Below are 17765 nucleotides of genomic sequence, written 5' to 3'. Positions count from 1 at the left end.
TCAACAACCAAGAGATTAAAAGTCATTTTCATTTAAATTTAAATGCAAAAATGTAACTTTCTTTATCGTTTGTTGATTTCATACTCGGCATAGTAATGATCCACTGATCAAAGTCTGAATGTGTTCAAATGCACGTTCAAGGTATTCACTTCATTTTATTACACACAAAGTTTGTAATGGACATTTTTTAAATTGACAAACAAATTCTCCGTAATAAAGTGATTACAGCAGTATAATTTTCATAGCATTTAGAACGTCAATGTAAGTAAATTCCTACAGAAAAAGGTGGAATCCAATGACCGAGCAGATGTCGATGTGTACAAGACAAAGCAGGGCTCCGGTTATTGCTTAACAACGATATGTTTATTTATTTATTTTTATTTAACTTTGTTATCTCATTAATTCTATTACTTATTTAGTTTTCAAAGTCGTGGCTGCAATATCTATTCCATTAAACCTCCCATATCAATTTGAAAATCCGAATCACGTATCTAAGGAGTTTGGCATTTTGCGAACAAGTACATATTCGGATGTAAATGCTACTTCTGATTGACTGGATGCTTATTTATGCTCTTGTTTTAATTAGGTGAAAAATAATTCCATACAGATATGTCCGTTGTTTGTTTATTGAAAAGATGAAGTAAATATTTCTCAAAATTGTTTTATACACATATATAAATTTAAAGAGTATCTATGAAAATTTAGATTAGTCGGTAAGTACTTAACCATTATTGAAGCGACCAATAAGCGAATGCAGACATTGACTTTCAGAACAGCTTGGGGCGTCTTATTTTAAATGTTTCACTCGTAACGCTGGCGATATATCTTTGGCTTGGATATTTGACTAGTCGGATTAAAGCACTAGAACTAAAATAAGATAATTGTGAGTGTATTTAGCTTCATGCTGATCTTACATGGGATTGCAAATTATTTCCAATACAGTAAAATAATCCGCAAAACGTTGAAAACTTAGTTTCGTGTCCTTGCCATAATTACTTGTTTCATATAAAATGATACATGAAACGTATATCAGTATAGAGAGTTTGATGAAACAAATACTATTATAAAGCGACCATGTTTTATTGTAATTTGTATGTTTTTCTTATTACTTCTGAATGTAAACTAACGCGTTAAACATTATGATACCGTGAGGAAAACACTAATTGGATTACAATGCATACGATGCAAATTTTAAATATAGAATTAGAATATAGTTATATGATAATATAATACAAAAGCAGTCCATTAAGTCATGAAACTTCCGATGCCCTTAACCATTTTACACAAAGTGCGTTCCAAAAATGCAAATGTATCTGTACAACATAAAAATGTTAAAGCCTTACATTATCATCGGGAATTTTATAATTGATTATTCAAACCATGTCATTAATGAGATTATTTTTGCTGGTCACCATTATAAACAACCCTGGGTCGTATCACGATGTTCTCCATAGGTATTGTTTAAGGATTACTATAAAATCAATGCATCTAAAATTACAAACGTTACCAAGAGCGCTTTGGGTAACAAAACGAAAAATGAGAAAATGGTGTAAGGTATACACAAGTGATATGCAAGTGCCATGAGTGCATGATATTGCATACGAATTTAAATAGGATTGATTGTTGCACTCGCAGAGTCCATTAGTACAATCCATCGGAAGTGTAGGTGAATGGGTGGTCAGAATAATAAGATTGACAAACGCTCTTACATGCATAGCCTAATAAATATCAGCATTCTTCTGAAATATGGTAATATGTACTGTCACAGAGTAACTGCGAGCAAGCGTCATCTGAAGTGCTTTGTTAATGGCTTTCCAGTGTTCGGATTTATAGTGACCCTTTTCAACAAAACAAGTATAGGCGATTTGTCAATTACTGCTATTAATTGCTGACCGACAAGCAAGTTCGAATAGTATACGCGGGTTGTTTTAATTTAGGTAGTATACTACTATTCTAATTGTAAGACATTTGTTATTTTACCGTAACTGTCGTATGGTTCAAAAGGTTAGAAATTTATTCCTACTGCAATTAAAAATCATGTAACTTTTATATTATTTTTTAACTATGTACATATTATGTTATTTATTTTATGTTTGCCGATTTGGTTCATATACTTTAAACAGTTTATATATAGCATTGATGTGGCATTTAGTGACACTAGGCTATTTAAACAGTTTAAATAAAGCATTGGTTTGGCATTTAGTGACAATAGGCTATTTTAACTGTTTCTATATAGAATTGGTGTGGCATTTAGTGAGACTAGGCTTTTTGAATAGTTAATTTAGTATTGGTGTGCATTTAGTGAATTTATGCTATTTAAACAGTTTGTATATAGTATTGGCGTGACATTTTGTGACAAAAGGCTATTTAAATAATTTATATATAATATAGGTGTGGCATTTATTGACACTAGGCTTTTAAACAGTTTATATATATAGCATTGGTGTGCAATAAACCAAAAGACGATATGAAAATACAATAAATAAGTTACTGTGCACAATTTGGATAAGGTACGTGATGACACTCGTTTACAAGGCAGTCACTAATTCATACTACACTAACTTCTTGTGATCGATTCCAATCAAAGCGATTTATGTCTATATCAGATAAGTTAACCCGGACAATTACTACCCAAACAGAGTCGCCAATGTTCAATTTAAAATGTTTTCTTTATTATGTTTCCATTTCATAATATTGAGTATCTGTGTATGCATCATAAACGAAAAGTATGTATAACATTCTTTTCGATCACTGAAATTCTGCGAACCTTCATTTAAAAATAAAAGTATGTATACCTTCGTTGCCGAAAATGATAGTATGCATACATTCGTTGCCCAAAAATGATAGTATGTATAGGCCTACCTCCGTTGTCAAACAATCATAGTATGTATACCTCCGTTGTCATGCCAACAACTGATACATTAATTGCACATAAGTGACATCTTCCTTGCAAATAAATGATTCTTTTCTTGCCAATAAATGATGCCTTATTAGCTAATAACTTTAAGTGTGTATACGCATGTTTTCTAAAATGATACATGTAATTTTTTCACAGTGAAAAATTCAAGCGATCGTTTACTGACATTGGTTATTTGAAAACAAGCTCGTATAGCACGTGCGAACTCTGCCATCAAAATTAGTACATACAAAAATTTCAAAACATTTATGAGACGAGTTTAACAAGGTTGTGAAGACACGTCCTTCAACTATTGCATCGGTCGGAAATTGAATAGACCCGTCATTCCCGAGGGAATTCGTGAACATTTTGCATTCTGTTGATATTATAGATTCTCGATGAGACGCGTGTCATCAGTTGTGACTATGTTTAAGCGTGATATTGCTCGTTGAATGAAAAATCATCGAATCCTGGATCAAATTCAAATACAATTTATATGAGATATTAACATATTTATTTGTTCATATTCCAAATATGAACGAAGTCCGTTTATGCATAACGAAGTAATAATTACACATGTTTGAGTTGAGTCTGCAGTTGCTTTCAGTGCTTGAACATGCATTTTACAAATAAACTTTTTTATTTACATGCGCATTTTATGGCAGAATCACAAAAAGTCGAGGATTGCTTAAAGGGGCATTTTCACGTTTTGGTTAATTGACAAAATAAGAAAAAAGCTTCAGATTCGTAAATTTTCGTTGTAGTTATGATTTTGGTGAAAAAACAGTAATACTAAAAATTTACCATGCTCTAAAATATCCATTATATGCATCTTTTAAAGATTTAAAACCCTGCAAATTATAAAGTGTTGCAACGCAAAACGATTTAAAATTTGTAGAGGTTTGTTGTTGTCGTTAAATTTCGTGACACTGCGAGGATTGCTTATATAAAGTATAAAATATAGCGATCAAAGTATCAGTATGGATGGCCGAGTTGTCTTAGCGATACACTTTTAATGCAGGACTCCAAGGGTCAGTGGTTCGAGACCACTCGACGGTTCTTTTTCTTTCTTTCTTTATTTTTTTGTTTTACTTGAGCTTTTTAGATCCAATGTTTACATTAATCAATATAAATCATTTAATGACAAACTTCAATACATGCCAACATCCGTGAAAAGGTCCCTTTAAATACAAACGTTGGACGAGATATGTGCTGATGTATAAGACCATGTGTTATGGACCAACAACTTATATACTCATAAGTAGTCGAGGCATTTAACTTAATTTATACAATGTAGTATATCTAAGCACAGCAGCAATAGAATAAAATGTCATTTTGTCTTTTTAGTTTTGGCTTGAAAACAAGTCACACAATTAAATATCACAGACAATCATTTATCATTCTTCAAATTAATTTGATGATTTTGAGTACAAATTTTGTAAACATGTAATAGCAAAGTACCCTAGAAAAACGTATACATACATATGTCCATAAATAAACAGTATCAAACTATCAATAGCGATCCTTAAAATATACGTTGAAATTCAATCAGTAAGAAATGAAAACTGTGTGACAAAGTCATTATATTTATAAACAGTGTATAATACGACTAATATACAAGATAATTAATTGTTTACTCACTGTAAGTAATAGCGATAAGTTCATCCTAGACGATTCCGATATTGATTAAACGCACATTATCGCATCAAGGGAATTAAAAATACCGCTCTGATATTGGTACCATAATAGTATAATAATCCGATGTTTGCTGCAATAGTCTGTTTGAAATCCGAACGCGCCGCGAGGAGTTTATACATTGATGTCGTTAGTTTGTATTGGACCTCAACAACCACGTGTTTTTTCTTCGTCAATAGAATGCTAAGCGTAGACCTCTGGTGATTGACAAATACATTTGTAATTTCTTCAGAGGTTAAGAAAGAATTTTTTGTAAACTAAAATTGTAGTAAAATAATTGTATTGTTTGTCAAATTCATTAATATCTGACCTTATGTATGTTTAAATTACCTTTAAATGCACAGACCATGGCAGATTTGTTTGAACAGCGGTGGTAAATAATGGTAAGAAAAGACCTTGCGTTGGTTCTTTTCCGGCTTGATGGTTTGCAAACACTAAACGGTGAAGATGACAAAGTAGACCTGAAATATTTTGAATAACATATCCATTTATTTTGACCTCGCTCTGGTGACCATTCAATACGAATCAGACATGCCTTACACACGAGGCGTGCTATTTATCGCTAATATTCGGTGGCAACGATGGGACAGGTAAATTTTTAGTTAAAAAACAAGAGATGTGTTTGTCAGAAACACAATGCCCCCTTCTGCGCCGCTTTGATTTATATATTTTTTATCATTTGGCAGGTACAGATAATTATCTCCATTTGAAGCTTATTACTTCCCTTGGATTTGTTTTTTTACTTTTGACCTTGAAGGATGACCTCGACCTTGACCTTTCACGACTCAAAATGTGCAGCTCCATGAGATACACATGCATGCCAAATATCAAGCTGCTATCAGAAGCGACATTGAAGTAATGAGCATTTTTCGAAATCTAAAAGCAAAACCTAAACGCAAAGTGTGACGGAAAGACAGACAGACGAACGGACGGACGGTCCGATCACTATATGTCCTATTTCGGGGGCATAAACATGCCGTAGCTTATACTACAACGATTAACCGACCAAAAGAGTTCCGCTAAAAAGCAAACGTATTTTCTTAACATTTTTAGAAACGTAATGGAATGAAATGTTTTGAAAACTTAATATGAACGTGTGAAGACCATAAACAGCCTTAAATATAAAACCAATGCACTCCGTCGTATGTACACGCCATGAACGTTTCAACATAATACTCCTTTAATCTTTTTAATTGTTTTTGTCATGAAAATTAAGGAATTAAGTGGATTAAATATGCTTATTGTCCCCTACCGGTTTCACCGGAGGGGACTTATGGTTTGCGCTCTGTGTGTCTGTCTGTCTGTCTGTGAGTCTGTGAGTCTGTCTGTCACACTTTTCTGGATCCTGCGATAACTTTAAAAGTTCTTAATATTTTTTCATTAAACTTGAAACACTGATAGATGGCAATATGGACATTATGCACGTCATTTCATTGTGTTCCTACGTCAAAAAATCGGGTTGCTATGGCAAAAAATAGACTAGAAATACTGCTGAAAATGGTGGTTTTCTGGATCCTGCGATAACTAAAAAAGTTCTTAATATTTTTTTTCATGAAACTTGCAACGTGGATAGATGGCAATATGGACATAATGCACGTCATTTCATTTTGTTCCTACGTCAAAAATTGTGGTTGCTATGGCAACCAAAAAAATAATAATATGACAATGGTGGAATTTCTGACATTGGTGGAGCCGGTAGGGGACCATATTGCTTGACAATAGCCTTGGTTGAAATAACTTTTTATTCTGCGTTGGAAACACGTTAAAAGTGGTTCACGATGCGAGTCGAGAAGAAATTCAAACAATCTTACCGCAACTTGGTCTCTTAAAGCGAGATTATACGATTTTTTATATGTGTTAAATTGTCATAATTTGATAAAATATGTTACACTGACACAAAATAGGCAAGAAAAATTATACATTGAACACGAATTTCATAAAATGCAGCAAAGACAAATTAGCGCCCCGAGCCGATTGTGACGAAGAAATTTCGTACATATTTTTCTACAATTACCGAAGCATTCGTCTTTTTAGTTAGTGTTCGTGCGTCGTATGAATAGATATCGTTGGAGGAATTTAAAATGAACCGTTAAACTAAATTTAGATTCACATCGTACATGCATGATTTACATGCTGGTGAATTCGACTTTACAGACAATTTCGATTTCAGAATTAAATATCTGGCTTATTTCGCATTTTTCGACACATGTTCTTCTTAAATTGTATTTTAATTTATATTGAAATATATGTTTAATAAGTTTTTTTTAAACATTTTATATGAATTAATAAATATTTGACAAATCGTATAATCCCGCTTTAATCGGCGATTCGATCGAACGCAATTGTTTACAAAGCATCGCATGAAGAAATAAGTGTTCTCGCCTACTGAAGTATTCACTTGGTTAAAATTATAAAATAAAACAAAACATTTTGAGGTGTCAAAATATGACAGCAATTAAACAAATGCATTCAAAAGTTGGTAGGTTTGGAACGTCTAAAAAGTAGCAGGTCGGTAATACTGTACCAAAAATTATCCGAATTGAAAGGGGCGGCAGACATGTGACTAACGCAATTTAGTATCATCCGGGTGCCCACGTTTCTATGCAGGTGAGAGAAAGACTATTCTCAATTTACCTGATCAAAGTTTTGAAGCTGCTACGGCTCTTATTGAGGAAATAGCAACAAATAAAATCTATTTAGAGAATAGATTAAATTTGATTTAAGCGTATGGATTATTTTTATAAGTACATCTGCAAACGAAAACTGCGCTAAGGGGACGAGTCATTAAATACAAAAAAGTGAATTTCAAATAATATGCCTAAATATGACAATATTAACGATATTAGTAATTTCAGAGAGATATCGCGTTTTAGTTCTTGATCTAAGCTGTTTACAATAATATTTAAACGAACGTAGGTATATGTTTTTGTTAAAATTATGCTAAAATATCGGACGTTCAACATAGATTTAGAAAAATTATAATGATGATCAAGTATTAGTCCTATTTATATGTTGATGTCTGCTGTGCAGCATTTTTGAATGATAATGAACGTTTCTATGTTGTTTACGTGTATGATCTTACATGTTTTGATAGTATATATATCTTAGCGCATAATGGTTAAAATGTATAAAATGTATAAAATGTATAAAATGTATAAAATGTATAAATGTACACTTTCCACTTAAAATAGATTTTCGGTAAAAAGGAACTTACTTTAAACGAAAAATACCATTAAAGCGGAAAGTGTCGTCCCTGATTAGCCTGTGCGGACTGCACAGGCTAATCTGGGACGACACTTTACGCACATGCATTTTTCCCAATTTTCACAAAACAAGACACCTTTGATTATCTCTCTTAATTACGGTTACAGGTTTTATCGAGCGGTTAATAGTTTGTAACATATCGTGACGACTGATAACTGCTCTGGCCAACATGTTTATACCATTTGTTATCTTTCAAAGAATTTCACTGCGGCCACAAACAAGAGACGTGTATCAACATAATAAATGTATGTATTATTATAAAAAAAATTCAAGTAAGTCCTGTTACTTTGCACAAATACACAGGGTTCACATTATATTTTAAAGAAATACAAACACGTAAAATATATTGCATTCAATTTAGAATTTATCACCTCGGATTTTTTTTAAATAATACCTTCTAACTTGTATTTCTACATTTCGGACAAGTTAATGTGTATTCGGTCGAGCTGTATTGTATTGTTTACTTGCAACAGTATAATTCTACAACAAGTTTATGCACTACTTGTATATACAACTATTATTTCTACACGTGTACTCATTACGCATTCATTATCATAAGTGCGATCCTCTTTTAGTGGTTTCACCACATGATGTCCAGAACCAATGTCCACCCCGTTCATGCTGTTTTTCGACCGAACTTTCTTTTTTGGGGGCACAATTCTACCATTTTACCGTAATTTTTGTTCTTCCCAATATAAAGGGATACACCATTAATCAACTCGACCATGTGCCTTGTCCCAAAAACTAATCTTTAGGAAATACCTTTTGATTTTTTTTTTAGGAATTTATCTCTCGCGCGTGGCTTTTGTTGTTTTCTGTTATCGCAGTGCCATGTGTTATCGAAGTATCCGCATTACCAGCGTGATGTCTTTAAGTGCCAATGTACCTACAGTAAAAAAGCCTTTGGACCATTTTTTTCTACGGACAACCCTCAATGGTGATCTCAGTATTTGCCGGTGCGGACCTTCATACCTTTGCTACATTGCTGCATAGAAGAAGCTGATGAACTTTGGTGAAAATTGGCAAAACCTCCTTATGCTGCGCCTCGTAGGCTGATCTTTGCTCATTGGGTGACAGCAGCCGAATATCCGCCCTGGAAACGCTCGCGTTCGGTTTGGTCTTAAGGCATATAAAGAGATAATTTAAAAATTTGTTATCATTTTGGTATTGATACAACAGGTTTAATGCGTTGGGTACTGTTTTTTTAGTCCATTTCAAGAAAGTACTGAGTCAAGTTCTTATATACCAAGCACTAGGCATACATCCCTTTTCTTACAAGAATAATGTTTGTCTTTTAAGTCCTTTAATTGCATATTTTCCGATTAAACAACTATAATGATGATAAAAATAAAAAATAAATAATAATAATAATAATAATAATAATAATAATAATAATAATAATAATAATAATAATAATAATAAAAGAATGTCATAACGTCCGTCACGCCGTCATGTGTTAACAGGGTAAGAGTTTATAAACTTGGATTATACAGGCCATGTACACCACTTATGCACTGGTCACAATTAAATAGTACGTATATAAGTTTTGAATATTGATATAGAAATCCATCTCCATAGTCAGCTAAAATAAATGTTGAATTATTATTGTTTTTTTTTGTGTTTTGCAAGGGATATTACGTGTGATCACTGCGATTTGCAATTATGAAAGGTGTACCAAGAGTTGTCGATCATCACATGTAGCCTTTACACCTTTGAAACGTTATAACTCAGGACATAGTTTACAGTCCGATAATCTTAATATGACATGTAAGTTAAATTATCCGTTCCCTCAACGATTATGTACTGATGATGTTATATTACTTCCGGGAGATAATCCTAGCTAGAATTCACATCGCAAAAACCGATAGGAACAAAAGTTTTTAATTGTTAAGTGCATTTGTTCCAACTACTTAAAAATGCCAAAAAATGCATGGAAAGTAATACATGTATTATGCAAAATAGCATGCAGAACAATTTATTTGTTTGAGTTTCTATCAATGAACTATTATTTGGTATATTCAACCATGCCCATCAATATGTATTTGCCAAATCAGCAAGTTGGTCGAAGGGTTATGTGCTAAGGGCTGACATACCAACTGCTATTCAAAAGACAGAAACCAAAATAAAACTGTTGATTTCTAGTGATTTTGCAAGTTTTTAATTTGTATATTATCTCACTTAAACAGAGCCTCATATAATTGTGTTATGGTCAGTTATGTATGTTAAAGAAGATAGTTGTGAAGGTGAGAGATCACACTGCAGAACTTAAGCAAAATTTAATGATGATATCCACATTATCTATCTGTTCACTCGTCGTTGGAGGACTCTAACATTTGTTGAGCGTATGCGTTTATTAACCTTGCTGAAGTACTGAGTATAAAACATGCAAACAGTTTGCTATCCACAGTACACCCGCATACTTAATTTATATTTAAACAGTTGAATTCAATACATCGAATCTTGTCACCTTAATGATATTGATATATGGATTTGTGTAAGGCAATTATTTAAAGAGGACGATTTGCTCAATATTATATGGTTACTTTTTATATTTAAAGAAAACAGGAGAAAATGTATTGAATCAGGATAAAAGTAACGATTTACAGTATGCGAATACGAGATAGTGCCCAGTTTAATGCGTCAAATAATGGCATAGTTGAAAGCATGAAAATTAATAAAACATTGACAATCCAAGTATAAATATCGGCTTCGCCGGTAATTTACGAACGTTTGTTTGCACTAGTTTATACATCTGATAAAACACTGTTATCAATCGATATGTTGTATTCGTTTAAATATAATCAAGTTTATTTGATGATATTCACGGGTTGGCATATTTATTTAATACCAATAGCTCTGTACTGGTATTATACACACTCTATACATGACTTTATCTAACTAAATAAATTATAAAACATACATTAAAATTAATAAACGCTTTCAATACGTTCAATAGCTCATGCATACAATGCTATATTTTTGTACATAATACTTGTCTAAACTTCTTCCTTTTCCTGAATGTAAGGCCAACTACAAATATTACTGCAAGTGCCATGCACATTTTATCATACGTATGATATAAACGGTTTATATAGAATTTACATTTCTCGAATCTGAGTTTCAAGTAAATAAGGATTATTAAAATGAATATTTCTTTAGCCAAATGGCACTACCCATGTTGCTGAGGTGCTTTGTAATAAGATTTACGAATTTCCTACTACAGATTAAAATTTATTTCCCTTCCAATGAATCATCAACACTAGTTACTGAATATTTACTTTCATTCCTATTTTCCAGTATATTAACTAAATTCGCCCTCAATGTGGCTGTACAATGTACCGAATCGTGGGGCACTGGGCTGATAATATTTCCATACAATTGTGTCTCCGACCAGCCAGCGTGTTAGCTTTACTCATATGGGACGTCACTCATGGTGACTTTGGTTTCAATATTTCACTGAAGTATTTTCTAAACAATTATCCACTTGAAATGCATGCAATCAATCATCAGTTTGATTGAATTGAATCCACACTTTTGACGTGCAAAAACCATATGTGATATCTGTTGCTATTAATGTAAGATGGGTATAAGAATTGTGCGCGTCAGCATACTTTTTATGCGTTGTTATTGTTGACTGTCATGGCCGTATAAAGTGAGAAATGCTGATGAATCACTTAGATTGGTTTCATACCTGCCTCAGCTGAACTCCAGTGTTCAAGTCTTATATTTTACATGTTACGGTAAAATCGGAAGGTTTGCATCGATCAGTTTTCAATTACTTCAAATTTTGTCACTAATAAAACCACAGGTGGTTAGCGTGTGGCTATGATATTAATTAGTGAAAACATCATTTTGAATGATAAATAATCATATTATAACGAAAAATTAACTTTTCTGAAAAAAAATATTTCACTATCAAATATATATATATTTGATAGTGAAATATTTTTTTTCAGAAAAGTTAATTTTTCGTTATAATATGATTATTTATCATTCAAAATGATGTTTTCACTAATTAATATCATAGCCACACGCTAACCACCTGTGAATAAAACTAGCGGACGGTCGCTCGTAATAGTTTAAGAAGTCCGTCTTTTTCTCGGCGCTCGTTCTGCAATTCGGTAATGCGCACCTTTTATTAACGGTCGGCATAACCTCATTGTGTTTACCTATCCGATCGTCACTTTCTTTGAGATTTCTGCTGTCTTTCCGCATTCTGAAGGACCCGCTTGTGGATTATACATTATTTTATTTTAACCCTATACATTTTAGCTCGATTGCATCGAAAACCTCATGCTCTAAAGTCCGTTTCCTGGGTCTAGGACCAGTACTCGGTGTCTTTGGGGGAGATCTAAAGAACGCTCCCCAAGTAGGGATCGAACCCGTGACCTCCCAATCGTTAGATAGATATATAGACTTTTACACCATGCCTATAACAACGGGAAAATTATTGTACCACGTGGCTCGGCTATCATCAGGTGGTTGCTTATGAAGGCATGGATTTGATCAAGTCAAATCTCTGAGCGGAGGTTGTCTGCGTCCACGTTAAAGAAGCATGCCGAAGGTTTTTTTGTGCTTCCGATGAAGCACTGAAGGCTCCACAACGTTGCAATAAGCGTAGAGACAAAACCCAGCATGAATGATCTATGATCATTGCGATGATAATTCGAAACATTCCGATTTTGCTAGACAAGCTTTCGTGAACCCAGTGGACGACATGTTTAGCCCAATGTCAGTTCGGATATTTGAGTCGGTATTTCCCGATTAATCGTAACTGTTAGTGTGACATACGACACAACCATTGATCGCTTCGATGAAAATCATTCATTATCAACACGTCAGTGCATGCATGTAAACCTAGATAAAAGCTTCTGTAAACTCTTTATTGTGTATCCTATAGTCGGATAAGAACAATGCAATAGCGTTGATCTCTTTAACTGTAATCCGTTAATACCGCCAAATAGGTCTGCCAATTAAGACGACGGTCGACAAGACTTGCACAAATGAGGAATGTGGATTAAAATCTATTGAACTGTGGATTTATTTATTTATATTTATTTATGAAAATAGAATTTTTTGTGTCGATGATTAAGCAGAAGCATCATACTGGTGTTTTTACAATGGACTTTGAGCAAATATTTTTAGTGAAGTGGTGAAATGTTAAATGGAACTAAGCTAGCACGTGTTTGGTGTTTTTTTTTATTGAAGTTGATGTTAAATAATTTATAAATCAAGTGACGTTACCAGAGCTTTTCTAAAGACGAAAACAATTTATTCATTGAGCGAACAAAAGCGAAAAAGGCATACAAGCTTAAATATTTATTTAGGTAAATAAAGAATCAAATCGGGTTTCTTTATGTCAGACATAATTTATGATACCGCATAGTTGCTTTCGGTGATAAATGAAGTTTTTATTGATTCCGAAATCGATTGCGATTGAAAACGTTTATTCTCATAGTAGAATTTCAATTCAAAACCCCGATAAAAGTTTTAATCGCCGTATCAAGAGCGTATGAAAAAAAAACTGAATTTCATTACTTGTATTACTCGAATTAATCGAATAATCATAGTGTTAACAGACGGTGTTCTTCAAGTTTGTTTTTTTTTGCTTTGAAAACACTTAAATACTAAATACATGCAAAGCAAAATATTTAGAGAGTCGGCAATTGTTATAAATGAAGTTAAACATTACGCTACGCTAGATCAAGAGAAGGGTGATAACGTAGTAAGCTAACGTATAGGGGGACGTACAAGAGAAGGGTGATAACGTAGTAAGCTAACGTATAGGGGGACGTACAAGAGAAGGGTGATAACGTAGTAAGCTAACGTATAAGGGGACGTACAAGAGAAGGGTGATAACGTAGTAAGCTAACGTATAGGGGGACGTACACATCGGAGAAGATTTAGCATCACTGTGTCCATTACGACTAGATGGGAATACAAAAGTGATAGTAATATAAAATGGCATGCGATTTTACTAAGTCAATGTTTTACGATCGCAGCGTCCAGGCCTCTGCTAAAGCTTTACACAGATAAATGTATTCCTGAGGAAAATACTTGTTTGAGCCATGGCTTCCCTGATCTCCACAATCGGAGATCTTCTGCTGTGTCCGGTGTGCAAGGAGGTGCTGAGGCAGCCGCGCACGTTGCCATGCCAACACAGTCTGTGTCACGACTGTTTGAAGACGCTCATCTCAAACATCGACCGCCTGGAGCAGAGTCACGGGGACTTCCCGTGCCCAGTCTGTCGGAGCGTCACTAAACTCCCAAAGGCGAGCAGCATCGAGATCCAGGTGGTCGCGTTCCCCATTAACCGCCTCGTCCTTTCCATGATGGACGCCATCACGCAGCATAATGACGACTGGCCGAAGTGCAAGCTGCATCCGGACAAATCTGCCGATCTCGTCTGCGTAACGCACGATATCCTCGTCTGCAGCAAGTGCATCCTGACGAGTCACAGACACTGCCGCGTCCTGGACATGAACGATTACGTGAAGAGCACGTACTACACAACAAAGTGCAATGACATCAGCGAGAACCTCAAACGCTACAGATCTCACTTGGGTCTCGTCATGGACGAGATCACCACGAAGATTGACGACGTTTCGAGAGACGAGGAGAACGTGATTCTGGAGCTAAAATGCTTGCGAGATACGTTTAATAGCGCATTTGATTCTCTTGAAGAAAGGATACTCACTAAAGGAATGAACCTCAAAAAGCAGGGGGTGTCGTGCTTGCAGAAGCAGAGGACTATGTTGCAGGTATTTGGCTCGAAAGGATACTGTACTCTTTTCTGGAAACACTGTATTTACCGATAATTTCCCCCATATTAGAATCCACAAAACCCTATAATATGTACGTAATATTTCGCGAATTTCATACATTATCAACACCGTATATTTTTAAGAAACTCCATGTTGAATTACTTACGACTACAGTATATATACGTTCTGATCATGTATTATCATATCTTGGCAACTCAAGCACGTAACACTACGAACACCAACACAAACAAGGCATTCTGTAAACAAAAACATCAACAGCAAAATCACAAATTGCCAAATGTTCTTAAAGACTTCTTTACATCTGTTTTCTCGACAGCAATGACCAACGGATTCGGATAATATGTTAGTGTATTCAATCCCAGCGTACCGAATTATGTCTTTGTCGCACCATCATAACCTCGACAGCAGCTACTGCAAGGCTTAGAACATAAGTGTGCTAATTTAGGTAAAAATAATCTCGGCCAAAGATGTGTCCTTTTCTGTACCTTCCATTTTCTCCCGGCACAGGAGCTCCGCACGGACCTGGACACGTCCCTGGGGGAGGTTAAGGAGGCGAACGAGTCGGACATCCCGTCAAAGCGGCTACTGGCGCTGCGCACAGCGGAGGCGAACCTCAAGATGGTGGACATGGAGATGGGCAGCGTCTCACTTCCGCTCACCACCTTCAAGCTACAGGTACGCCAGTGTGGTTCCAGGCTAAGCACATGAGGGCATCGTATAAAACAACATTTTAGGGAAATTATGCATTTTTGAACTGCATATATCTTACTGTAACTGAAGTGAAACTTGAGTTTAGCCTCAGAATATATTTTTTTTATATTTAATTTGAAGCAGTTAATGGAATAAGTTTTTAAAAGCCTTGTTAATACATTTTTCGTTACTTACACGATGCTATTTTAGTTTTCGTCATACCATAACAAGTTTTAACCTGTGTAACTTAAATATATACAAAGCAACTGATGTATTTTTTTTTAAACTTGGTTCTTCTTATCATAATGAAGGAAATCAGATTAGAAGTTCGAAGTAATGTTAGTTTGTCAAATCTCCCGGTATTGCGTATGTGGATGTTAATTGTATCCCGTTATGAACATATAAAGCATACCACTGAAATAACTAAATAACCATCAAGCTTCTCTATAGCATGCCTTTCTGTTGTTTTTTGTTGTAGTACAAACCATCGTTGTCGTGTGATGTAAGTCTCTTGCATGCTCTCTATATTGTATTGTTTGCACAAAATAGCTTTTCTGTGTGGCGTCGATCTAAAGATATACCATATATAAAGGATATATGTTGTTTTTTTTTGGTGTGACAATCCAAGCGTTCATGAGCATTATTTTTTCTTTCCATTTTTGAGAGCAATCATGCACATTTAAATCGTCTCGATTTTCAGTGAGGGCTCTAAACATTTCAATCGTTTCCATTTCCTTGGAGCGCCCATGAACATTTCAATGGTCTCGATTTCCATAGAGAGCGCCCGTGCGCATTTAAATCACCACTGTTTTATAAAGACCTTTCATGAACATTAAAATCGTCTCTTTTTTTCCAGAGAGCAGTTATAAATATTTAAAGTTTCAATTTCAAGATAGCGCTCTTGTAAATTGACATGGTCTCGCTTTTCCGTGCGGATAAAGCCATTAATACCAAAAAATAAATCATATTAATTCATCATAATTATAATTACTATTGGAAGCATTCTAGCAGCGTAATAATTTAGAGGATTTAACGAAATATTTTATATGAAATGTTTGTAAAATTATTGATTTGAAAGAATTTATTGAAAAATACCGGGTGATATTTATATGTTTTAAATTTACTTGATGTAAAATGAGATTACCTTTTTGAAATAATAAAAGTATTCAAACTGTAAAATAATCGATACCTTAGCACGCGTTGTTGCCTTCTACTTTTTATCCCCCGCCATAGGCGGAGGGATATTGTTTTGGCGTTGTCCGTCCGTCCGGCACTTTTGTGTCCGCAGCCATATCTTGGAAGTGCTTTGGCGGATTTCATTGAAATATGGCATGAGTATATATATGGATAAGAGGATGATGCACGCTAAATGGCATTGTACACCATCTGTTAATAACGGAGTTATGGCCCTTTGTATCTTGAAACAAGAGGCCCATGAGGGCCTGCATCGCTCTATAAACACTATGCAAGTTTGGAAAGAATAAAATGGAAACTGTGTACTTAATCGCGCAAACAAGGAGAATTTTCTCAAATTCAAGGGGAGATTATTGCGTACTTATTTTTCCGATACTGCTCATATTCAATATGGTTCAAGTCCTCATTGATATAAAGATACTGTGCAAATTTGGAAATAATTGGATGAAAACTGTGGAATTAATTGCGTAAACAAGCGGGATTTCAAAATTTTCTCATATTCAAGGGGAAGTCATATTGGACTTATTGCTTCGATATTGCTCTTTTTAAATAAGGGTTTGAGTCCTCATTGATACAAAGACACTGTGCAAGTTTGCCAAGAATTGGATGAAAATTATGGACTTTATCACATAAAAAACTGAATTTTCATTTATTTCTCAAATTCAAGGGGAGATAATTTTGGACTTAAAACTCCGATATTGCTCATTTTCATTAGGGTTTGACTCATCATTCAGATAAAGACACTGTGCAAGTTGGGAAATAATTGGATGAAAACTGTGGACTTTATTGCGTAAACAAGCCTTATTTCACAATTTTCTCAAATTCAAGGGGAGATAATTCTGGACTTTTTACTCTGATGTAACCCATTTTCAATAGGGTTCGAGACCTCATTAATATAAAGACACTGAACAAGTTTGAAAAGAATCGGATGAAAACTGTGGACTTGATCGCGTAAACAATAAAAAGTCTAACACACGCACGCACGGTCGGACGGACGTAGGAAACCACGCCATGACATAAGATCTTCAGGCGTTCGGTCAGTAGAGCTAAAAATGCTTTTTTGTGTGTCCGGAGCCATATCTTGGAAGTGCTTTGGGGGATTTCATTGAAACTTGGTAGGAGTATTTTTATGGATAAGAGGATGATGCACGCCAAATGGCATTGTACGCCATCGTATAATAACGGAGTTATGGCCCTTTCTATCTTGAAAAAAATGTTTGTTTGTGTGTCCCGAACCATAT

General features: G+C 34.7%; 2 protein-coding genes across 6 annotated transcripts in view; both read left to right on the top strand.

Annotated features, from left to right (window-relative positions):
- LOC127861490 (single-stranded DNA-binding protein 3-like) overlaps positions 1-17765 on the top strand; it is a 479133-nt gene that overhangs the window by 426730 nt on the left and 34638 nt on the right. The gene's annotated exons all lie outside the window — the stretch shown is intronic.
- LOC127861485 (uncharacterized) overlaps positions 12686-17765 on the top strand; it is a 7249-nt gene continuing 2169 nt past the window's right edge. Inside the window, exons 1-3 of one of the 2 annotated variants that reach the window (XM_052399996.1) lie at positions 12686-14616; positions 15148-15315; positions 15809-15832. In XM_052399996.1, the coding sequence (XP_052255956.1) occupies positions 13924-14616; positions 15148-15315; positions 15809-15832 (885 nt within the window). In that variant the 5' untranslated portion in view covers positions 12686-13923. The remainder of the gene's footprint in view (positions 14617-15147; positions 15316-15808; positions 15833-17765) is intronic. The other variant, XM_052399997.1, reaches the window with a different exon arrangement.

Source organism: Dreissena polymorpha, chromosome 16, assembly GCF_020536995.1.
Source record: "Dreissena polymorpha isolate Duluth1 chromosome 16, UMN_Dpol_1.0, whole genome shotgun sequence".
NCBI classification, from domain to species: Eukaryota; Metazoa; Mollusca; class Bivalvia; order Myida; family Dreissenidae; genus Dreissena; species Dreissena polymorpha.
The sequence above is the reverse complement of the archived record's forward strand: the minus strand, read 5'-3'. Positions and strand labels throughout refer to the sequence as shown.